Source organism: Diceros bicornis, chromosome 25, assembly GCF_020826845.1.
Source record: "Diceros bicornis minor isolate mBicDic1 chromosome 25, mDicBic1.mat.cur, whole genome shotgun sequence".
Taxonomy (NCBI): domain Eukaryota; kingdom Metazoa; phylum Chordata; class Mammalia; order Perissodactyla; family Rhinocerotidae; genus Diceros; species Diceros bicornis.
The window spans coordinates 8,001,862-8,023,227 of NC_080764.1; the positions used below are offsets into that span (position 1 = coordinate 8,001,862).

General features: G+C 48.8%; 1 protein-coding gene across 1 annotated transcript; it reads left to right on the top strand.

The window, feature by feature from the left end:
* Positions 1-11,763: 11,763 nt before the first annotated feature.
* Positions 11,764-16,163, top strand: LOC131421549 (cytochrome P450 2D14-like). Its single transcript, XM_058568237.1, has 9 exons — positions 11,764-11,952; positions 12,659-12,830; positions 13,462-13,614; positions 13,705-13,865; positions 14,218-14,394; positions 14,573-14,714; positions 14,941-15,128; positions 15,595-15,736; positions 15,841-16,163. Exons 1-9 carry the CDS (start codon positions 11,764-11,766, stop codon positions 16,017-16,019), a joined length of 1,503 nt encoding a protein of 500 aa, XP_058424220.1. The 3' UTR covers positions 16,020-16,163.
* Positions 16,164-21,366: the final 5,203 nt, after the last annotated feature.

Genomic DNA, 21,366 nt, shown 5'->3' on the forward strand with positions numbered 1-21,366 from the left:
AATACACTCTATGATGTTCTCACAATGATGAAATCGCCTAATGATGCATTTCTCAAAACATGTCCCCGTCATGAAGTGACACATGACTTTATATGATTTGAAATCTTTTCTCCCATTCTGCAAGTTAGCTTTTTACTCTGTTGATAGTATCTTTTGACGTGCAATATTTTTTAATTTTTATGAAGCCCACCTTGTCTACATTTTCTTTTTGTTACCTAAACTTTGGGTGTCATACCCAAGAAATTACTGCCAAATCCAACGTTGAGTACCATTTGTCTGCCTTCTAAGAAGTTTTGCCTAAGAATTTTCTTAGTTTTCTTCTAAGAATTTTCTAGTTTTAGCCCTTACATTTGAGTCTTCATTACATTTTGAAATAATTTTTGTATATGGCGCCAGGTGAAGGTCTGACTTCATTCTTTTGCATGATGATATCCAGATTTCCCAGCACCATTTATTGAAAAGACTGTCCTTTCCCTCTTGAATAGTCTTGGCACCCGTGTCAAAATCATTTGACTCCATATGAGGGATTGTTTCTGGGCCTTCTATTCTCTTTGTTGGTCTATATCTCTGTCTTTATGCCAGTACCACAGCGTGTTGATTAATGTAGCCTCGGAGTAAGTTTTTAAATCAGGAAGTCTGAGATTAATTCTTGTTTGTCAAGATTGTTTTTGGGTATTTGGGGTCACTTGAGATTCCATATGAATTTTAGGATTGATTTTTCCATTTCTGCAAAAAGCCACTGGTATTTTGAAAGGGATTGCATTAAATCTGTAGATCCCTTTGAGTAGTTTTGATGTTTTTACAATACTGCTTTCCAATCAATGAACCTAGGATAACTTTCAATTTTCTTGTGTCCTCTTTAATTTCTTTCAGTAATGTTTTGTAGTTTTCATGGTAGAAGTCTTTCATCTCCTTGGTTAAGTTAATTCCTACGTTTTATTTTTTCTATGCTATTGTAAATAAAATATTTTCTTAATTTCATTTTCGGATTGTTCATTGTTATTGTGTAGAAATACAGCTGATTTTTGTCATTGATTTTGTCTCTCGGTACTTTGCTGAATTTGTTTATGAGTTCTAACAGGGTTTTTTGTGGAATCTTTAGTTTTTTCTACACACAAGATCATATCATCTGCAAACAGAGACGGTGTTAATTCTTATTTTGCAATTAGGATGCTTTTAATTTCCTTTTCTTTCCTAATTGCTCTCACAAGAACTTCCAGTACTATGTTGAGTGGAAGTGGCAAAAGTGGGCATCCTTTATTTTTTCCTGAAGTTAAAGAAAATCTTTCCGTTTTTACCATTGAATATCCAATTTGCTGTGGGTTTTCATATATGGCTTTTGTTATGTTGAGGTAGTTTCCTTCTATTCCTAGATTGTTGAGTGTTTTCAACATGAAAGAGTGTTGAATTTTATCAAATGCTTTATCTGCATAAATTGAGATGATCCTGTAGTTTTTGTCCTTCATTCTGTTAATGTGCTGTATAACACTGATCAATTTCCATGTGTTGAATCATTCTTGAATTCCATTAATAAACCCCACCTGCTCATAATCCTTTCCCACTTGTATAATCCTTGAATAGGCTGCTCAATTTGGTTTGCTAGTGTTTTCTTGAGGACTTTTGCATCAGTGTTCGTAAGGCATATTGTTCTGTAGTTTTCTTGTATTGCCTTTGTCTGGCTTTAATATCAGGGTAATGCTGGCCTCCTAGAATGAGTTAGGATGTGTTCCTTCCTCTTCAATATTTTGGAAAACCTTGAGTAGGATTGCTGTTAGTTCTTCTTTAAATGTTGGGTAGAATTAAACAGTGAAGCCATCAGATCCAGGGCATTTCTTTATCAGGAGATTTTTGATTACTTATTCAATCTCTTTATTATTAAAAGTCTATTCAAATTCTCTACTTGCTTGTTATTCAGTCTTCGTAGCTTTTCTGTTTCTAGGAATTTGTCCATTTCATCAATAGGTTATTCAATTGTTGGCATACAGTTGTTCACAATACAGTCTTGTAATGCTCCTTTTTTCTGTAGAATCAGTGGTGATGTCCCTGCTTTCATTTCTGTTGTTAATAATTTGAGTCTTCTCTCTTTTTTCTTGGTTCATTTAGCTAAAGGTTTGTCGGCTTTGTTGATCTTTTAGAAGAACCAACTTTTGGTTTAATTGATTTTCTCTATTATTTATCTGATCTCCATTTCATTTATCTATACTCTACATTATTTCCTTCTTTCTACTGGCTTTGCATTTTCATTGCTGTTCTTTTTCTAATTCTTTAAGGTGTAGTCTTAGGTAATTGACTTGTGATCTGTTTTAATGTAGGCATTTACAGTTATAGACTTCCCTCTGAACATGACTTTTGCTGGAATCTGTAAGTTTGGGTATATTGTGCTGTTGTGTTCATTCATCTCAAGCTACACCCTACTTTCTCTTATGATTTCTTCTTTGACCCATTGGTTGTTTACGAATGCATTGTTTGATTTCCACATATTTGTGAATTTTCCAGTTCTCCTTCTGTTGTTGATTTCTAGGTTGTGGTGGACAGATATCCTGATCACTATCAAGTCACTCCAGCATGATTTCCATGCACAGGTAGTATATCAACTGCTTCATTTGGAAAGTTCCACATGGCATTTAAAAGAGGGGAAGAATAATGCCCCTTCTCAGGGTAAAGGAAACTTTTCAGTAGTTTCCTGATGTTGCCCTACCCTCACTTGGACTACCAAGTGGAGTTCTTGTTGACCAGAGGTCATAGAGTTGCCTTCTGTTGTGCCAGCATAATCTTCCCCTTTGGGAGCATCCCTGACAGAAGTGGCCATAACTTGGACCAGAGGAAATGCCAGCTTGGTACAGTGTCAGCACATCTCCCCACCCTCTCCTTTATTTCCATTTTAGCTAATTACATATAGCAATAACCACTGGCTTGTACAATAGCCTGTTCCATGGAGTTTTTTTGCATTTCCTTACATATTCCTTGAACCAACCCCTAGGAGGTTAGCTCTATCATTTCCCAATTCCATAGGTAACTTTTACCTCCAGTAACTGACCACAGTGCAGCTGCAGCATCACACCACAAGCGATGCAGAAACCATTCAGGAAAGAAGGTTCATCAACCCCCCACCCCTAGTCTTCCTTTTCCAAAACTGTGCCTTCCGCACATTCCAGAGAGTCAGGGTTATTCTAGTGAATGCCACTTTTGAAGCCAACTTTGTCGAGGGGCCCCAAGAATATCCTAGAGTCAATGCACTCGTGGACAACTCACAGAATTCAGAAATACTGTTATTCTCTTAGTCTGTTATTCTCTGGTTATTCTCTTAGTCTGTTTGGGATGCTAGAGCAAAATACCCTAGAATGAGTGGTTATAAAAAGCAAAATAAAAAATTTATCCCTCACAGCTCTGGAGTCTGGGAAGTCCAAGATCAAGGCTCTGGCAGATTTGATGTCTGGTGAGGGCCCGCTTTCTGATGCATGGACGGTCACCTTTTCACTGTGTCTTGAGCTGGCAGAAGGATCAAGGGATCTCTCTGTGTTCTCTTCAGAGGCACCAATCCTATACATGAGGACTCCATCCTCATGACCTAATCACCTCCCAATGGCCCCACTAACAAAATCCCCATCACATGGGGATTAGGTTTAAACATGAATTTTGGGGAGACACAGGCATTCTCTCTATAGCAACTATGGTTTATTACAGTGAAAGGATACAAATTAAAATCAGTAAAGGTAAAATACAAATAGGACAGACAGACAGACACATAGCAGATCACAACACAGGTTTCCATTTGTCCCATTCCAGGAGACGCAGAGAACAGTGCTTAATACCCCGGCAATGATGAGTGACACAGGCACAGAATGTTGCCAGTCAGGGAAGCACAAATGGGCCTCAGTGTCCAGGGATTTTACTGGGTTGGTGTCATAGGCATGGAGCACCTGTGTGGCTGACAGGAGTGACTAAGTCTCCAGCCCCTCCAGAGGCCAGACTGACACAGGGAGATGCAGGGTCCCTCCATATGTCACATTGTTAGCATGAATGATCTGGCGTGGCCTGAGGCTCCAGGAAAATAAAGAACGGTTATCCAGCAGGATATTCCCAGAAGCTAAAGTTCATCTCCCAGGAATTGGTCAGGGGTCAGTCACTGCTTTACAAGGATCAGGATGTGAACACTCCAAACCTGCTGACTTTACCCGTTACTGCAAGGGACTCACTCGGCCTGGATGCCCACATCCCAGGCCTGACTCCACCCACTTCACCATGGGCCAGCAGCTCAGCCAGCACCATCAATTCTGCCGAACTTCATCGATGACACCTCAATAGGTGGGGAACTCAGGGATGGCCAGGAAGTGATGTGTCAGGTTAACAACTAGCCTCAGTCCTCAGGTTCCAAAGCCTTCCCTGGGAAGCCTGTTGGGACTCCCCCAGCTAAAAGGCATGGATGTTCTGAGTACCTGGTTTGATGTTACTTTCATTTTCCCATCCTTGTATTCTCATATTTTACTGATTTTCTTTCACTGTAGCTGTTTCATCCTAATTTTGTATATCTCTATTAATAAACAATCATTGCTTACTTATTAGATATTTGCTCTGAGTGGTCCTCGGGGCAGGAAAGACACTATTTCTTTGACTGGTCCGACCCCTTTTCCCCCATTAAAACAGAGACCCAACCCCTGGTCCTTTACTCCTTGCTCTCCACGTCAGAGGCCTCTAAAAAGCACAAGCAGGCATGCCCTTGGGTCCTCTGAAAAAAGGAGGTTTCCCAAGGCGAGGGTAGCCCCAGATACCAGGGGAGCAGGTCAGCATTGATCAACGGCTAGGTATTCCTCAAACCCAAGGGGAGTGGCCTCAAGGTCCTAAATACCAGGAAGGCAGCAGGACGCAGGGGAGGCTCATTCAGGAAGGTCGGAGCCTCTGGCTATTGGGGTTCTTCCCTACTTTGAGGGTTGTGACTCCATTTTTCTGGTGTTTGATCACTGACACCTTTTAGTCATCACCTCTTTCTCTTGCCGTGTCCCCCACACTGGGACCAGCTGGTGATAAATCTCTGATTCTCTCTCCTTTGCTCTATAATAGAGTTTCCCACCACTAAACACCTACCCACACAAGCGAACCCTCAACACAGTGCATCATCAAACCACAGTAAATATCGAGGCCAGTCTCCTTTCCTGGCTCTCTCAAGCCATTTTGGACCTGCCTGAGAGGCCAGTCCTGCTCTGCCAAGAGACCTCACAGATTCAAATAGTAAAGCTTCTCATACCCTCTTGGTGCCATGAGTCCACATACTAATCAAATTTTGAGTGGGAGGGTCTCTCCTGCCTTTGCAGGGTGACCATAACAAGAACCTAAAGACTTGCAGAGTTATAAAGGAGGAAGACAACTACTCTGTGTTAGGAATTCAAATAGCATCAGTCAGCTCAACACCAATGCTCGAGGTAGAAGAAAACAAGAAACTTCTTTAAAATTCTTCAGGAAATTTATTTCTAATCTAGAATTCTATACCAAGCTGAACTATTAGTCAAGTATGTATGCAGACATTTGAGACATCTAAGATCTCATAAACACCCCTCAGGAGAGCAGTGATATCAGCAAAAAATGGCAGATCTCTGAAAATTGGCCACTCCAGAAGACCAATGAAAAGACTAACAAAATGATCAGTTACTTTTTCAGAAGTCTTGGAATAAATGAAGAGCTCATGGCTACTCAGGAGCATTTTTTTTTTCAAGACAGATGGCTGAATATCAGAATGAACCGCAAACTCTGTGGCATTTCCACTTCCCTGGTCCTATCCTCCACGGTCCAGCTCAGCAGTAGCCTTGAAAAGAACCGCCCACACTCCTAGGGAAGCCTCCTGAGGGAGCACAGGACAGGGAACATTTTCAAAGCTTCATTCCCAAAGAATTGTCACTATTTCCCTGGCTGAGTGTTCCCTAGAAGACCCCGTGTGCAGGGCTGTCTGTGTGAAGTGAGAGCTCCCCTCATGCAAACAGCCTTTTCTCAGGAGAGTTTGTTGAAGGTAATCAGAGGCCACTGTTGAAAACCAAAGCTGCCAGAGCAGTGGATAACAGTTGGGGCAAATGATAAACAAACCACACAGGTTAAAGAGGAGGTTGGGGCATGAAGTGTCCACAGGGGCTTTGAAAAGCTCTGACTGATTCCTGGGAATCTAAGAGGCCATGTATGTGTGTAGGGCTGTGTGCAGCCATGTGCATGCTCAGGAAAGATCTGGGGGAGCCCTTAGCTCTCACCTCTGACTGACCTTAAGGTTCTGTGGAAACAGGAAGTGGAAGCTGAGGGAAAGTTGTAAACTTTAAATTCAATGTCTGGCTGAGTGTTGAACATATGTCACAACACACACACACACACACACACACACACACACACACACACACCAGAGCACATCTGTGCAGCAAAGACTGGGAGAGTGATTGGTTCCAGACATCTAAGGAAATCTCTAACCAATCATTAGCTGACCACCAGCTAACTGAGTAGAGACTGCATTGGCCACACACAAGGAATAGAGACTTTCTAGATTTAGTTCAGAAACATCACTAAGCAAAGAAACAACTACAATGGCAACAAACCACCACCACAACAAACCCTGGGGAGCAAAGAGAATCTGATTTCCTGAGTTGCCACAGTATCTTATTTAAATATCCAGTTTTCAACAAAAAATTACATGACATGCAAAGGAAGAAGAAAGGATGGTCCATACACAGGAAAAAGGCCATCAATGGAAACCGTCCCTGATGGTGGAGTTGCTGGACAAAGACTGCATATCAGCTAATTCAGTATGTTCACAGGACTAAGAGAAACCATGTCTAAAGAACTAAAGGAGAGTAGGAAAATGATCTCTCACCAATAAAGAATATGTGAAATGAGATAGAAATCATAAAAAGGACCTAGGTAGAAATTCTGGATATGAACAGTATAATAACAGATATGGAAGTTCACTGCAGGGAACTCAAGAGCAGATTTGAACAGGAAGAAGAAAAATCAGTGAACATGAGGACAGTCAGCTGAGCTGATCCAGGCTGAGGAACAGAAACAAGGATGAAGAAGAATGAGCAGAGATTCAGAAACCTGTGGGGCACCATCAAGGATACCACACACATGTTAACGGGAGTCCTAAGAGAAGAAGAGAGAGATAAAGGACTAGAAGGAATATTTGAAGCAATATTGAAAATGGAATACCCCCAAAATTTGATGAAAAACATTAATCTATACATCCAAGAAGCTCAGTGAACTCCAAGTAGGACAAAATCAGAGACCTACACCTACAGACATCACAAGAAAACCATCAAAAGACAAAGAGAGCTGCTTTCCTGCTTTGAAAGCAGCAAGAAAGATGTGAAATGCTCCTCAATCAGGGACAAAGGATCCGTCGTCAATAACATTGACATCATATTTCTAGTCAGATTTCTTTCTGGCCATTAAGGCCAGAAAGCAGGGGGATGATAATATCCCTCAGGAAGTGACTGGCGGATGTCACAAGCTTGGGAAAGAGCCTCTGGGCTCCACCAGTTGTCCAGTCAGGGTAACTTTAAATCCCGGACACCCAGATTTAAACTTGCCACACCTACACCACCGCCTAGCAATCAGGGCTGTGCTGCAGGCCAGGTGAGGACCCTGAGCCATGCAGGGCGCAGCCTCCACCAGAAGAGGTCCCGCCCAGACATCCAGGGGCCTCGCTGAGAGCCAGGGTACTTGGTACTGGGTGTGTGTGTGAGAATTTGTGCACGTTGAGTTGAAATGTGTGTTTTGTCTGAGTGTGGGTGGTTCTGTGCGTGAATAAATTTCTGTGTCGTGTTTCTTTGTGTGTGTGGTGGGTCTGTGTGTCTGTGTCTGTCTGCACGTGTGAGCATGAGGGTAAATGCGGAAGCCCATTCCCATGGACCATCTCTGGCAGGCGGGCCCTGCCCAGCTCCCCCTCCCTCTCGTGTTCCCTCCTCGGCTGCTGCCTCCTGCGCCCCCCGGCGCCCGCGTACGGAACTGCAGCCGCGGCCGCCCTGCCGGGGCCTCCACCTGGATCCTAGCGCTGCGCTGGGCGGGTCGGCACTGCGAGTCAGGTGAGGCTGCCAGGCCCGCGGCCCCACAAGCTGCACGCAGCTTCCACTCTTCCTTTCTGTCCACAGGTAGGAGCGGGAATTGCGGGATTTCCTCCGTGGGCGCTGCACACCGCGTGTGGGGGTGGGGGTGGGGGCGGGGGCGGAGGCGGGGGCGGGCAAGGCGAGCAAAATGCCACCAACTTTCCCAGGTCACCGGCTGGGGCTCCAGCTCCCTACCTGCTTTCTAGAGCTCTCTCCTAGGGTTTGCCCCGCATGCGTTGGGGACTCAGGGACCGGCACTTCCTGGTCCGCCATCGTGCTGACGTCACCCCTGGAGTCTAACTCTCAGGCCACAGTGTCTAGAGGACCCGTCCTTGCTCGGTGAACACTTGTGACACCCGCGGTCCGTGGGGACGCTCACCCCTCCACTCCAGCGGCTTTACCAGAGCAGAAGCCCAGCACGAGTGGGCTGAGTGTGTTTCTAAATAAGAAATCTCAGTAACTTACATGTAGAGCAGTAGCTCAGAGCCTGACTTTTGAGATGGACCCGAATGCTGCTCTTTGACTTTGACCTCCTGACATGTCCCCTGAGACTCAGTCTCCTCCATGCCTTGGGGACCCTGAAGCCACCTGCCCTACAGGGCTGTGGGGAGGACACGTGGAGTGAGCAGCAGTGCCTGGCACGCCAGTCCCTGCTCAATGGAAGCTGCAATTGCACAATGATTGCAGCAGGCCATCAGCCTGACGATTTTACTGTGTGCTCATTGTACTCACGAGGTTTCCTCAAGGCACCTGGTCCTGGAGAACACGCCCCTAGTATCGGGGCTGGGGGTGAGGGGGTCTGCCTGAATTACAGGCGTGTCTGTCCCTGCCCTTCATATCCTCATTAGAGTGACTGCTTGGGAGGGCCTGACACATCCAAAACAAAGGGTGGATAAAGATACTTTATCCAGGGCCACTGTGTGACCAACACTTGGACCATCCTGCCCCCTGCTGACACCACCTGATTCTCTGACAGTCCTGGGTAGAGTTGCTGCCCACAGAACAGGACATTCAACTGAGGGCAATGAGAGGCCACAGGCTGGATCTGGAAAGTCCCCACCGTGCCCATGAGTCTTGCTCTCCTGGTCTGTTGAGTGGCCTCCAAGCTAGTCTTCCTGCCTCCTGGAGGACCAGAGACCCCAGCTGCCTCCAGCCCAGTCCTCGGCCAGATTTGCAAAGCTGCCTCCCTCCCTCTGCTCCTCACCCTCCTGCACAGGACTTTGCAGTTCCCCTTTGGTCCCATTGCCAGGTAATCTTGGCTTGCAGTGCCAGGCCAGCCAAAGTCCTCCAGGAAGTCTTCCCAGAAAGACCCGCTCCAGCCTAAGGTAGTGTCCCCACCACTCTCAAAGCAGTCCCCGCACTGCTAGCTGGGCCTATCAGCTCTCTGTCTTCCCCCTCCTCCTCTTGGTGATGAGCCCCTTGGAGGAGGGGCCCGCCATCCTCTTCCAGCCAGGCTGGGAGGGCACAGCCCAGCACCCAGCACATGGTCCTTCCAGCGGGGGTGGAGCAGAAATCAAGGCCTGAGCAAGGCAAGATGCAGGGAAGGCCGGGTAAACCGAGGAAGGCCCATTGGGCCCCAGCACCCTACACCCTCTGGCCCCAGGTCTGGCAGGAGAGTGGGGATGTGGGAATTCAGAAGGGGAGGAGCAGCTTTCACAGTCAAGCAGGAATTGCAAATCTTGAAAACCAATACCAAGAGCCCACGGCACGTGGAAGCCATGTCTGAGTGGCCATCTCTGAGTGGGGGATGTCCAGAGGCACCCTGGGAAGAAGCTGGTCCTCTTACTGTTGGGGGAGTGAGAGAGGGAGAGAATTGCAGGACACACGGGTGGGGAGTGCCTCCTGCAGGCCCTGCTTCGGCTGGGGGAGAGAATACTCCAGCTGTTTCCAGGATGAGAGCTTATTTCACATACCCCTGGGCTGGGTGAGGGGGCCTGACCCCTACCCAGGAAATGCCCCTTCCCCACCCTCTGGGCTCCTGCCCCTTCCCATATGTGTCGGTTTTGGGCTCAGAGTCCTCATCAGTTTCACTCATTTAAAAACTCAGCCTCAAATACCACCCATTAACTTGTTGAAGGAGGAGAGTCTGAGGCCAGTGGGCAGCGACCCTGCCCTGGCACGGCGTGTTGCCTCCCCTGCGTGGAGGCTGAGTGAGAGGCTGAGTAACAGGGAGGGCCTGGTAGTCATAATTCCAGCCAGACAGTGGAACGCCCCAGCGTGGGGTGATGCTGAGGTTTGCATCTTTCCTTGAAGGACCACAGAGTCAGGGGTGGAAGGGATGGGGCTGGAGCAGGGGGGACCTGGCCCAGGGAGAGGGAGGAGGCCAGTAAAGGGGGAGGCCTGAGAATCCATTCCTTGTGGTCCTCAGCAGACCTGTTGGGGTGTAAAGAAATTATGTTGTCCCCACTTTGTTTCCATCCCCTTGTCTTCTAGAAAGAGTTTGAGCAGCTGATGTTCAAGGATAAATGACAATGAGGAGGAGGAAGCAGGCCCCCTCCTCTGGGGACAGAGTCACATCCTCTGCTAAGGCACCCTAGTACTCTGAGCTTCCTGGCAGCTCAGTCAACAGGGGCGAGTGCCCACCTCACATTTCTCCAAGACAGGAAAGTGGTCACAGGCACGAGGAGATTCATCACCTGGGTGGCCTCAAGAGTTAGGAGATCAAAGGCCCGGTTTTTAACACACTTAGGAAGGGTCTCCTGGTCTTTTAACTGGTTGTTGTGTCACTAGGGAGCTCTGAGAACAACCCTGCTGCCTCCCACCCTGATTCAAAGGTGGGTCAGCCACAACTAGGTGGAAACTGAGGAAACTGAGTCAGGCGCCAGCCCCGTGAGGGTCCTCAGCATCACTGCCTGTAGCCTCCAGGGAAGGGGAGGGGGAGGTCACCTCCAGGCAACCACTAGGAACAGGGGTCCTGGTGCTGGGTCTGCGTGTGTGTGTGTGTGTGTGTGTTAGTGTGTGTACGCGGTACATGTATGAATGTGTGTGTATGTGGTTTTGTGTGTGGGTAAAGGTGTGTGTGCATGTGCTGTGTGTCAGTCTGTGAGTAGGTGGGCAGTGTCTGAATGTGTGTGTGATCTGTGTCTGTGTGTACTAGTGTGAAATGAGCGATACGGAGAACTTCATCCCTCCTCCCACTCTCCCTCCCCTCATCCCTCTGAGCCTAGTGCCCTCCCTGAGAGTGCCAGTACAAACCTGGGAGGTGAAGGTCAGTCAGGAGGAGGCAGGTGAGACATGGGAAGGCAAGAATGTGTTCTGGGGATAAGGCTGTGACCACATTAGGGAGTGTGAGCCTGATATGACAGGTGGGGGCAGGATCAAGTCCGAAGACCCCTGGTTCTTCCTCGGACCTGTAAAATGGTGGGGAGTCAGGCTGGGGGTGGGAACTTCCCTTTTCTCTACCCCCCACCCAGAATAAGCAACTGGAGAGGGCAGCAGGCACAGGAATTCTGTGCCACACCTGCAACAGAACTTCCCTGGCCCCTCCCTGCACCCTGTGGTAGCAAAGTCATCTCAACAGGTAGGTTCAGTGTAGAGGGCAAAGGCCAGTCTCAGCTCCTATTATAAAGAGACCCAGGCTGGTCATACCCTCAGGGTTGGTGAGAGTGCCCTGCCTGGCCTGGTCCTAGGTTCCTGGTGTGGTGAGGGGTGCCAGTGTGTCCAGAGGAGCCCAGTGCCCACCAAGGCAGCCATGGGGCTACTGACTGGGGAGACACTGGGGCCCCTGGCCGTGGCCGTGGCCATCTTCCTGCTCCTGGTGGACCTGATGCACCGACGCCAACGCTGGGCCCCACGCTACCCACCAGGCCCCATGCCCCTGCCTGGACTGGGCAACCAGCTGCAGGTGGACTTCCATGACTTGCTTTCCTGCTTTACTCGGGTAAGGAAGGTGGGGGTGAGGGGGAACAGAGGGCCTGCGGACCCACTGAACAGCAGACAGTGGGTGGTGGTGAAGCCACGGGCTGGACAGGGAGCTGTGTGGAAAAGTGGAGGCAGATTTGAGAGGCCTCCTGGGGGAGGGCATCTGTGCAGGGCCTGGAGGAGAGTTTGAATTTTCCAATCAAAGGTCAGAGAAGACAAAGTCCTGGTGGGGGATGAGACTTGGCAGTGGGTTTGGGATCCAGTGGGACAGGGCTTAAGTTTTTGATCCTGAGTACCTTCTGAGGACATCAGGGAGAGATGACTTTAGATTGGGGGAGGGGAGTCCAGTCATGAGCCCCATTGACATCTGGAAATCGAGGTTGAGAGGGGACAGTGACCAGGTTCAAATCTTTTGCTGCTGTGAGACCTTGAGCCTCACTGCTCACCACTCTGAACCTCAGTTTCTTCACCTGTATAATGGGATGCTAACTTGGCCTCCTGACATCTTGATGACCTCTGCGAAGTCACAGCTGGATGATCTGATCCAACGTGAGGTCCTCAACCATAGAGGATGTGACATCAGCGTCACAAGGCCAGATAAAGTCCTTGCACCCACTCACTGTTGGTGGCCCAGGGGTCCCCCCAGGGTCTAGAGCCAGGAGACTGGGTCAGGCAACCTGGGGTGGGGTAAGACTTGTGGAATGCTCTGGACTCTTGGCCTGCAGCTGCGGAGCCGCTTCGGGGACGTGTTCAGCCTGCAGCTGGCTTGGACGCCTGTGGTCGTAATCAACGGGCTGGCGGCCATGCGCGAGGCGCTGGTGGATCAGAGCGAAGACACCGCCGACCGCCCACCTATGCCTGTTTTTGAGCACCTGGGCTTCGGACCCCACGCGCAAGGCAAGCGGAGGAGGGAAGGATTGCGGCCCAGCGGCGACTTGGCCCGCAGTGACCCGAGACCCGCAGGGCCAAGCGGAGGCAGGGTGGTGGACCTGCAGAGCAGGGAGGAGTCAGCGAATTTGAAGGAGCAGCAGGTGGAGGAAGAAGCCTGTGCTAAGGGTGGGGAGGTGGATGCAGGCGATGCGGAGGGCGGGGCCTTACTGGAAGTGGGCGAGGCCTGGCCACTGCGAGTAGGAAGGGGATGTCTGGGTGGCGGGAATGAGGAGGACGGAGTCAGTGTGGGCGGGGGAGGGCGTGGGCCGGGAACCTTCCCTGGACGGAAAGACATCTCGGTGGCCAGAGCCAAGAGTGGGGCCAAGACCTGCCCCCAGTGCGGAGACCTGGCGAGCAATGTGGGCGGGCAGAGGCTGGGATCTGTCCCCAGCCGGAAGGAGGTGTAAAGTGGGCGGGACTGCAAGGTTTAAAGAATAAGAATACTGTGGGGGATGTAGGGGCGGGACTGTGTGAGCAGGGCTAGGGCGGGGCATGTCACCGGATAGACGGCTGGGTGGGCGAGCCCACAAGCAAGGTGTGCGCGCAGAGGCGGGGCCAGAGCTCACCCGAGCCACAACCACGTCCGCCCCGCCCCCAGGGATCCTCTTTGCCCGCTATGGGCGCGCCTGGCGGGAGCAGCGGCGCTTCTGCGTGTCCACCCTGCGCAACTTCGGCATGGGCAAGAAGTCCCTGGAGCAGTGGGTGACCGAGGAGGCCTCGTGCCTCTGCGCCGCCTTCGCAGACCAGGCCGGTGAGTGCGGGGCTGAGGGACGGGAGACAGGGATGGAGGCTGGGAAGAGGAGATGGAGGCGACCCCCTGACCTGCACCGACCCCTCCCAGGACGGCCCTTTAGCCCCAACGCCCTGCTGAATAAAGCGGTGGGCAACGTGATCGCCTCCCTCACCTTTGGGCGCCGCTTCGAGTACAACGACCGGCGCTTCCTCAAGCTATTGGACCTCGCAAATGAACAACTGAAGGAAAATTCTGGCTTTCTGCCCCAGGTACGGAGGAGGAGGGCCCCAAGGAGCCCTGTGGGCAAGCCCCATGGTGGAGACCTCTGCCTACAATGGGCCTCCACGGAGGAGGATTTGGATAGAGGGGAGTTGGGTCAGCGGGCCCCTGGAGAGGGCTAAGGAACGTGTACCTCTTTCATTGGAAGCCACCAGAACCCATGAGATGTAGATTTTAGGTTTATACATTCGGGACAAGGCCAGGAGAGAAGGTTGTAGTTGGAACATGGGGAGGAACGAGGTTGATGGTGGGGACACCCAGGGAGGAGCTGGGACCTGATTGGTGGAGGTGAAGACCTGAGCACAGGGAGGACCCAGGGTCCCACATCTGTGGCCTGCACAGGTGGTGCATGCCATACCAGTGCTCCTGCACATCCCGGGGCTGGTCGACAAGGCTTTTCCTGCCCAGAGGGCCTTCATGGCCCTGGTGGATGAGCTGGTTGCTGAGAACAGGATGACCCGGGACCCAGCCCAGCCTCCCCGAGACCTGACTGATGCCTTCCTGGACGAGGTGCAGAAGGTGAGCTGCCATGGACGAGGGCAGAGGTTGTGGGTTGGCAGACCTTGAGAGGAGCCGGACAAGGTGGGGCCTGTGTATCACCCAGTGATCAGGCACCAGGGCTGAATGGGTACAGAGTGGGAGGCCATTTGGGGTTTCCTCCCTCTGCCCCTGAGCCCACCATCTCTGCATGGCCCAGGCCAAGGGGAACCCCGAGAGCAGCTTCAATGATGAGAACCTGCGCCTGGTGGTGACTGATCTGTTCTTTGCCGGGATTGTGACCACCTCGACCACACTGGCCTGGGCCCTCCTGCTCATGATCCTGCACCCGGATGTGCAGCGTGAGCTCCGCCTGGGGCCCTGGTGGGCTGGGCCAGGGAGGAGAGGGACAGGCTGGGGCCTTGAGCTTGGTTGGCCATCAGGAGCTCTGAGCAGAGGCTGGGCCCTGGCTCAGGGGTCCGAGTGACCTCCTCCTCCCCATGGGCACAGCCCCTACACGAGCGTCAGGAGGAGGTCAGGGTCCAGCGCCCTGGGTTCTGACCACTGTGGGGACTCTTGTCTGTCCAGGCCGTGTCCAACAGGAGATTGATGAGGTGATAGGGCAGGCACGGCGACCAGAGATGGGGGACCAGACCCACATGCCCTTCACCATGGCCGTGGTCCATGAGGTGCAGCGCTTTGGGGACATCATCCCACTGGGCTTGCCCCACATGACATCCCGCGACATTGAAGTACAGGGCTTCCTCATCCCCAAGGTAGGCAGCGACCTTGCTCACCCCAGCTCAGCTCTGCCTTCCCCCTGGTGGCCTCAGCATGGCCATTGCTAGGTGTGTCCAGGACTGGAACCCGAGCCACCTAATCCTCATTTCCACAGGCACCAACTCTCCAGCCTGGGTGGGTGTGGGGAGGAAGCAGAGGCAGGGCGGTCCAGGTCCATGTAGAGCCTGCAGTCTGGGTACGGGAGGACAAACTAAAATGTGTCACAGTGTGTTGGAGCAGCCATGCATGCCAGGACAGGTGGCACGGAGCGTGCCTATGGGAGGTTATTCTCTTGGCCCTCCCATGGGGACAGGGGTGGTGGCGGGAAGCTCTTGGGCTGAGACTGACATGAAAGTGTCCAGCTGTGTGCCAGGCAGAGAGTGTGGCCCATGTGTGTTTGCTGCCAGGGTTTCAGGCACCCCCTCAGCCTAGACCCCACCCATGCCAGGCATCTCCTGCCAGGGGACGGGGCTTTTCACCAACCTGTCATCGGTGCTGAAGGACGAGACCGTCTGGAAGAAGCCCTTCCGCTTCCACCCCGAGCACTTCCTGGACGCCCAGGGCCGCTTCGTCAAGCAGGAGGCCTTCATGCCCTTCTCAGCAGGTGCCTGTGGGGAGCCTGGCTCGCTGCCCCCTCCTGAGGGAGTCTTGGAGGCATGGAGCCCAGGCCCACAGGCTCACGGACCAACCCCCCACACCCACCCACAGGCCGCCGCTCGTGCCTCGGGGAGCCCCTGGCCCGCATGGAGCTCTTCCTCTTCTTCACCTGCCTCCTGCAGCACTTCAGCTTCTCGGTGCCCACTGAGCAGCCCCGCCCCAGCGACCACCGAGTGTCTGGTATACTGGTGACCCCATCCCCCTACCAGCTCTGTGCTGTGCCCCGCTAGAGGCTTGACCAAGTGCCTAACCCACTCCTGGAGAAGCACTGATGTACAATAAAACAGTCTGATGGCTCCAACCTGGCTTTAGTCCCACTCTGGCCCCGTGACCAGGCACAGCTAGTGATTTGGCCTCAGCAGCCTCCCCAGGCCAGCCTCTACCCCTCCCTGATCCAGCCTCAACTGTCATTTAACCCCATTGAGAGATGGGTATAGTGAGGCTCAGAAGGTGACAGCTTACCCCCTAGTCTTCCATGGAGACCCAGCACTGGCTGCCCTGGTTGGTGACTAAGTCCATGTAGAAGTCTTGACTCCTGGGTGTCAGGGAGCAGGAGGAGTGTGAATGGGCTTCTGATAGCAATCAGCCCGATCCCTGGCTGGGTGAGCACCCTCAGCTTCACGGATTCACTACATGGCCTCAGAGGGGTCAGAAAAGCTGTTACACCCACGGTCACAGTCTTTCCAGAGAAATGATCCACATAGAATTAGCAGTGGTCAAAGGCACATAGGTGGAGTTCAGGAAGAACTTCCAGCGCAAGCTTCCTGCTGTCTCTCCACAGTATTCCTGCAGACAGTGCTCAGTTCTCCCAGCAATGATGAGTGACTCCGCAGAGAGTATTGCTCACCAGGGAGGCTCACCCGAGTCTGGGTGTCCAGGGATTTTGTTGGGGGTCAGTCACTTTACTGAGAGAGTCATACTGCTGACCTCAGTTACTCAGTCTCCAGCCCCTCTCAAGGTCAAACTGTGTGGCCCAAGGCCCCTGCCATAAATCACATTGCTGGCAGAAACTGTGTGGTGTGACCCCAGGCCCCAAGTACAGAGACGTTCTTGTCAGGCAGGTCATCCCAAGGGCGTAGGGGATGTTTCCGTGGAGGTTGTGAAGGGCCAGGCATTATTGGGGGGATGTGCAAGGGTGGAAAATCCCAGAGCTACTGAGTAAACTTTTTACTGCACAGGCCACGTCCCTGGTTTTTTGCTCCTACAGCAAAATGGTCGTATTTGTTTGAGTATCTACTTTTTCTGTGTGTGTGTGTGTGTGTGTGTGTGAAAATATACACAACATAAAATTTGCCCTCTTAATCATTTTTGAGTGTACAGTTCAATGCTATTAAGTTCTCATATTGTTGTGCAACCATCACTCCACCCATCTCCAGAACTCTTTTCATCTTAGAAAACTGAAACCTTGTCCCCATTAGACAATAACTCCCCAGGCCCCCTCCCCATAGCCCCTGGAAACCACCGTTCTACTCTGTATCTCTGTGAATTTGACTACTCTAGGGACCTCTTATAACGGGAATCATACCGTCTTTGTCTTTTTGTGACTGACTTAATTCACTTAGCATGATTTCCTCAACGTTCATCTATGTTGTGACATGTGTCAGCATTTCCTTCTTTTTTTAGGCTGAATAATACTCCATTGTATGTATAGACCACATTTTGCTGATCCCTTCCTCCATCGATGGACACTTGAGTTGCTTCTACCTCTCAGCTGTTGTGAACACTGCTGCTGTGAACATGGGGGAAAATATCTCTTTGAGACTCTGCTTTCAGTTTGTGGATATATGAGCACTGGACTGTTTTCCACAGCAGCGGCACCATTTTACATTCCCACCAGCAGTGCACAAGGGTTCTGATTCTCCACATCTTTGCCAACACTTGCTATTTTCTGTTTTGATGACAGGAGGCATCCTATGGGTGTGAGGTGGGATCTCATTGTGCTCTTGATTTGCATTTCCCTACTGATGAGGGATGTGGAGCATCTTTTCATGTACTTCTTGTCCACTTGTAGATCTTCTTTGTAGAAGTGTCTATCAAGTTCTTTGCCCATTTTAAAATTGATTTGTGTGTTTGCTGTTGTTTTTGATTTTTAGGAGTTCTCTCTATATTCTAGACAGTAATCCCTTATCAGATACAGTCATGTGCCGCATAACAACGTGTAGGCACGACGACCGCATGTGTGCCAGTTGTCCCGTAAGGTTAGTACCATAGAGCCTAGGTGTGTAGGAGGCTATTCCATCTAGGTTTGTGTAAGTACACTCTATTTTGTTCACACAATGACGAAATCGCCTAATGATGGATTTCTTAAAAATGTGTCCCCGTGATTAAGCATCGTGTGACTTTATATGATTTGAAAATATTTTCTTCCATTCTGCAAGTTAGCTTTTTACTCTGTTGATAGTATCATGACATGAAATATTTTTTAATTTTCATGAAGTCCACCTTGTCTACTTTTTTTTTTCCTGAGGAAGATTCACCCAGAGGTAACACCTGTGCCAATCCTCCCCACTTATCTATGTGTGTTGCCACCACACAATGGCCACCGACGAGTGTTGTAGATCTGTGCCAGGGAACTAAACCAGGGCCACTGAAGTGGAGCATGCTCAACTTAACCACTAGGCCACGGGGCCAGGCCCCTCTAGTTTTTTGTTGTTCTTGTTGCCTATGCCTTTGGCGTCATATCCAAGAAATTACTGCCAAATCCAATGTTGAGAATCTTTGTCCTTCTTCTAAGAAGTTTTGTCTAAGAATTTTCTTGGTTTTCTTCTAAGAATTTTCTAGTTTTATCTCTTACATTTAGGTCTTTGATCCACTTTGAATTAATTTTTGTATATGGTGCTAGGTGAAGGTCCAACTTCATTCTTTTGCATTAAGATATCCAGATTTCCCAGCACCATTTGTTGAAAAGACTGTCCTTTCCCCCTTGAGTGGTCTTGGCCCCCATGTCAAAATCATTTGACTCCATATGAGGGATTGTTTCTGGGCCTTCTATTCTCTTCGTTGGTCTATATCTCTGTCTTTATGCGGGTACCACAGTGTGGATTACTGTAGCTTTGTAGTAAGTTTTGAAATCAGAAAGTATGAGTTTTATTCTTTTTCAAGATCGTTTTGACTATTTGGGGTCCCTTGCGTTTCCATATGAATTTTAGAATTGATTTTTCTATTTCTGCAAAAAAGTCATTGGGATTTTGATAGGAATTGTATTAAATCCGGAGATCATATTGAGTAGTCTTGATGTCTTTACAATATTGCTTTCCAATCCATGAACCTAGGATGTCTTTCAGTTTACTTATGTCCTCTTTAATTTCTCTCATCAATGTTTTGTACTTTTCATGGTACAAGTCTTTCACCTCTTTGGTTGAGTTAATTCCTAAGTATTTTATTCTTTTTGATGCTATTGTAAATCAAAATGTTTTCTTAATTTCCTTTTTGCATTGTTCATTGTTAGTGTATAGAAATACAGCTGATTTTTATTTATTCATTTATTTTTGCTGACAAAGATTCACCCTGAGCTAACATCTGTGCCAGTCTTTCTCTATTTTGTATGTGGGTCACCATCACAGCATGGCAGCTGACAAGTGGTATAGGTTCGCATCAGGGAACCGAACCCGGGCCGCCAAAGTGGTGAGTGCCGAAGATGACCACTAGGCCCCGGGGCCAGCCCACAGCTGATTTTTGTGCATTGATTTTGTATCCTGCTGCTTTGCTGAATTCGTCTAGAAGTTTTAACGTGGTTTTTTGTGGAATCTTTAGGTTTTTCTACATACAAGATCATATCACCTGTGAAGAGACATAATGATATTTCTTCCTTTCCAATTTGGATGCTTTGTATTTCTTTTTCTTTCCTAATTCCCCTGGCTAGAACCTCCAGTATTCTGATGAATGGAAGTGGCTAAAGTGACCATCCTTTCTTTTTTCCTGATGTTAAAGGAAAAGCTTTCAGTGTTTCACCATTGAGTATAATGCTTGCTGTGGGTTTTCTTCTATTCCTAGTTTGTTGAGTGTTTTTAGCATGAAAGAGTGTTGAATTTTGTGAAATGCTTTTTCTCCATCAATTGAGATGATTATGTAGTTTTTGTTCTTCGTTCCATTAAAATGGGGTATAACATTGGTCAATTTTCATATATTCAGTCTTTCTTGAATTCTGTCAGTAAACCTCATCTAGTCATAAACCTTTCCCACTTATGTAATTCTTTTACTATGCTGCTCAATTTAGTTTGCTAGTATTTTCTTGAGGATTTTTGCATCAATGTTCATGAGGAATATTGGTCTGTAGTTTTCTTTTCTTGTAGTTTCTTTGTCTGGCTTTGAAACCAGAGTAATGCTGGACACAGAATGTGTTAGGAAGTGTTCCCTCCTCTTCCATTTTGAGGAAATGTTTGAGTAGGATTGATCTTATTTCTTCTTTAAATATTTAGTAGAATTCAACAATGAAGCCATGAGGTCCGGGGCGCTGCTTTCTCGCTGCTTTCTTGGGAGATTTTTGATTATTCAATCTCCTTATTAATTAAAGGTCTCTTCAAATTTTCTCTTTCTTTATTATTCAGTATTGGTTAGTTTTGTGTTTTAGGAAAGTGTCCATCAATAGGTTATTCAATTTTTTGGCGTACATCTGTTCACAGAACTCTCTTATAATGCTTTTTCTTTGTGTAAAATCAGTAGTAATGTTCCCACTTTCATTTCTGATGTTACTAGTTTGAGTCTTCTCTCTTTTTTTCTTAGTCCATCGAGCTAAAAGTAAGCCAGCTTTGTTGATCCTTTTGAAGAACCAACTTTTGGTTTAATTGATTTTCTGTATTATTTATCTAGTCTTCATTTCATTTATCTCTGCTCTACATTATGTCTTGCTGGCTTTGAGTTTAATTTGCCTTAATTTTCTGCTTTTTTTTTTTTTTTTGGTGAGGAAGAATCACCCTGAGCTAACATTTGTTGCCAATCTTCCTCTTTTTGTTTTTGTTTGGTTGAGGAAGATTAGCCCTGACCTAACATCTGTGCCAATCTTCCCCTATTTTGTGTGTGGGATGCCTCCACCACATGGCAGAAGAGTGGAGTAGGTCTCTACTCAGGATCTGAACCCACGAACCCGGGCTGCCAAAGCGGAGCGCGTGGAACCTTAACCTCTCAGTCACGGGGCTGGCCCCCTTTTCTGCTTCTTTAAGGTGTAGACTTAGGTAGTTGATTTGAGATCTGTTTTAATGTAGGCATTTACGCTTACAGAGTTCTCTCTGAACACAGCTGTGACTGAATTCCATAAGTTTTGGTATATTGTGCTATCATTTTCATTCATCTCAAGCCATTTTCTACTTTCTCTTATGATTTCTTCTTTGACCCATTGGTTATTTAAGTGTGTGTTGTTTAACTTCCACATATTTGTGAATTTTCCAGTTTTCCTTCTGTTAATGATTTCTAGGTTGTGGTGGACAAATATCCTGATCTCTATCAAGCGAATCCAGCATGACTTGCATGCACAGGCAGCATATCAGTCACTTCATCTGGCAAGTTCCACATGGTATTTAAAGGAGGGGGAGAATAATCCCCCTTCTCAGGTTAAAGGAAAGTTTTCAGTAGGTTCCTGAT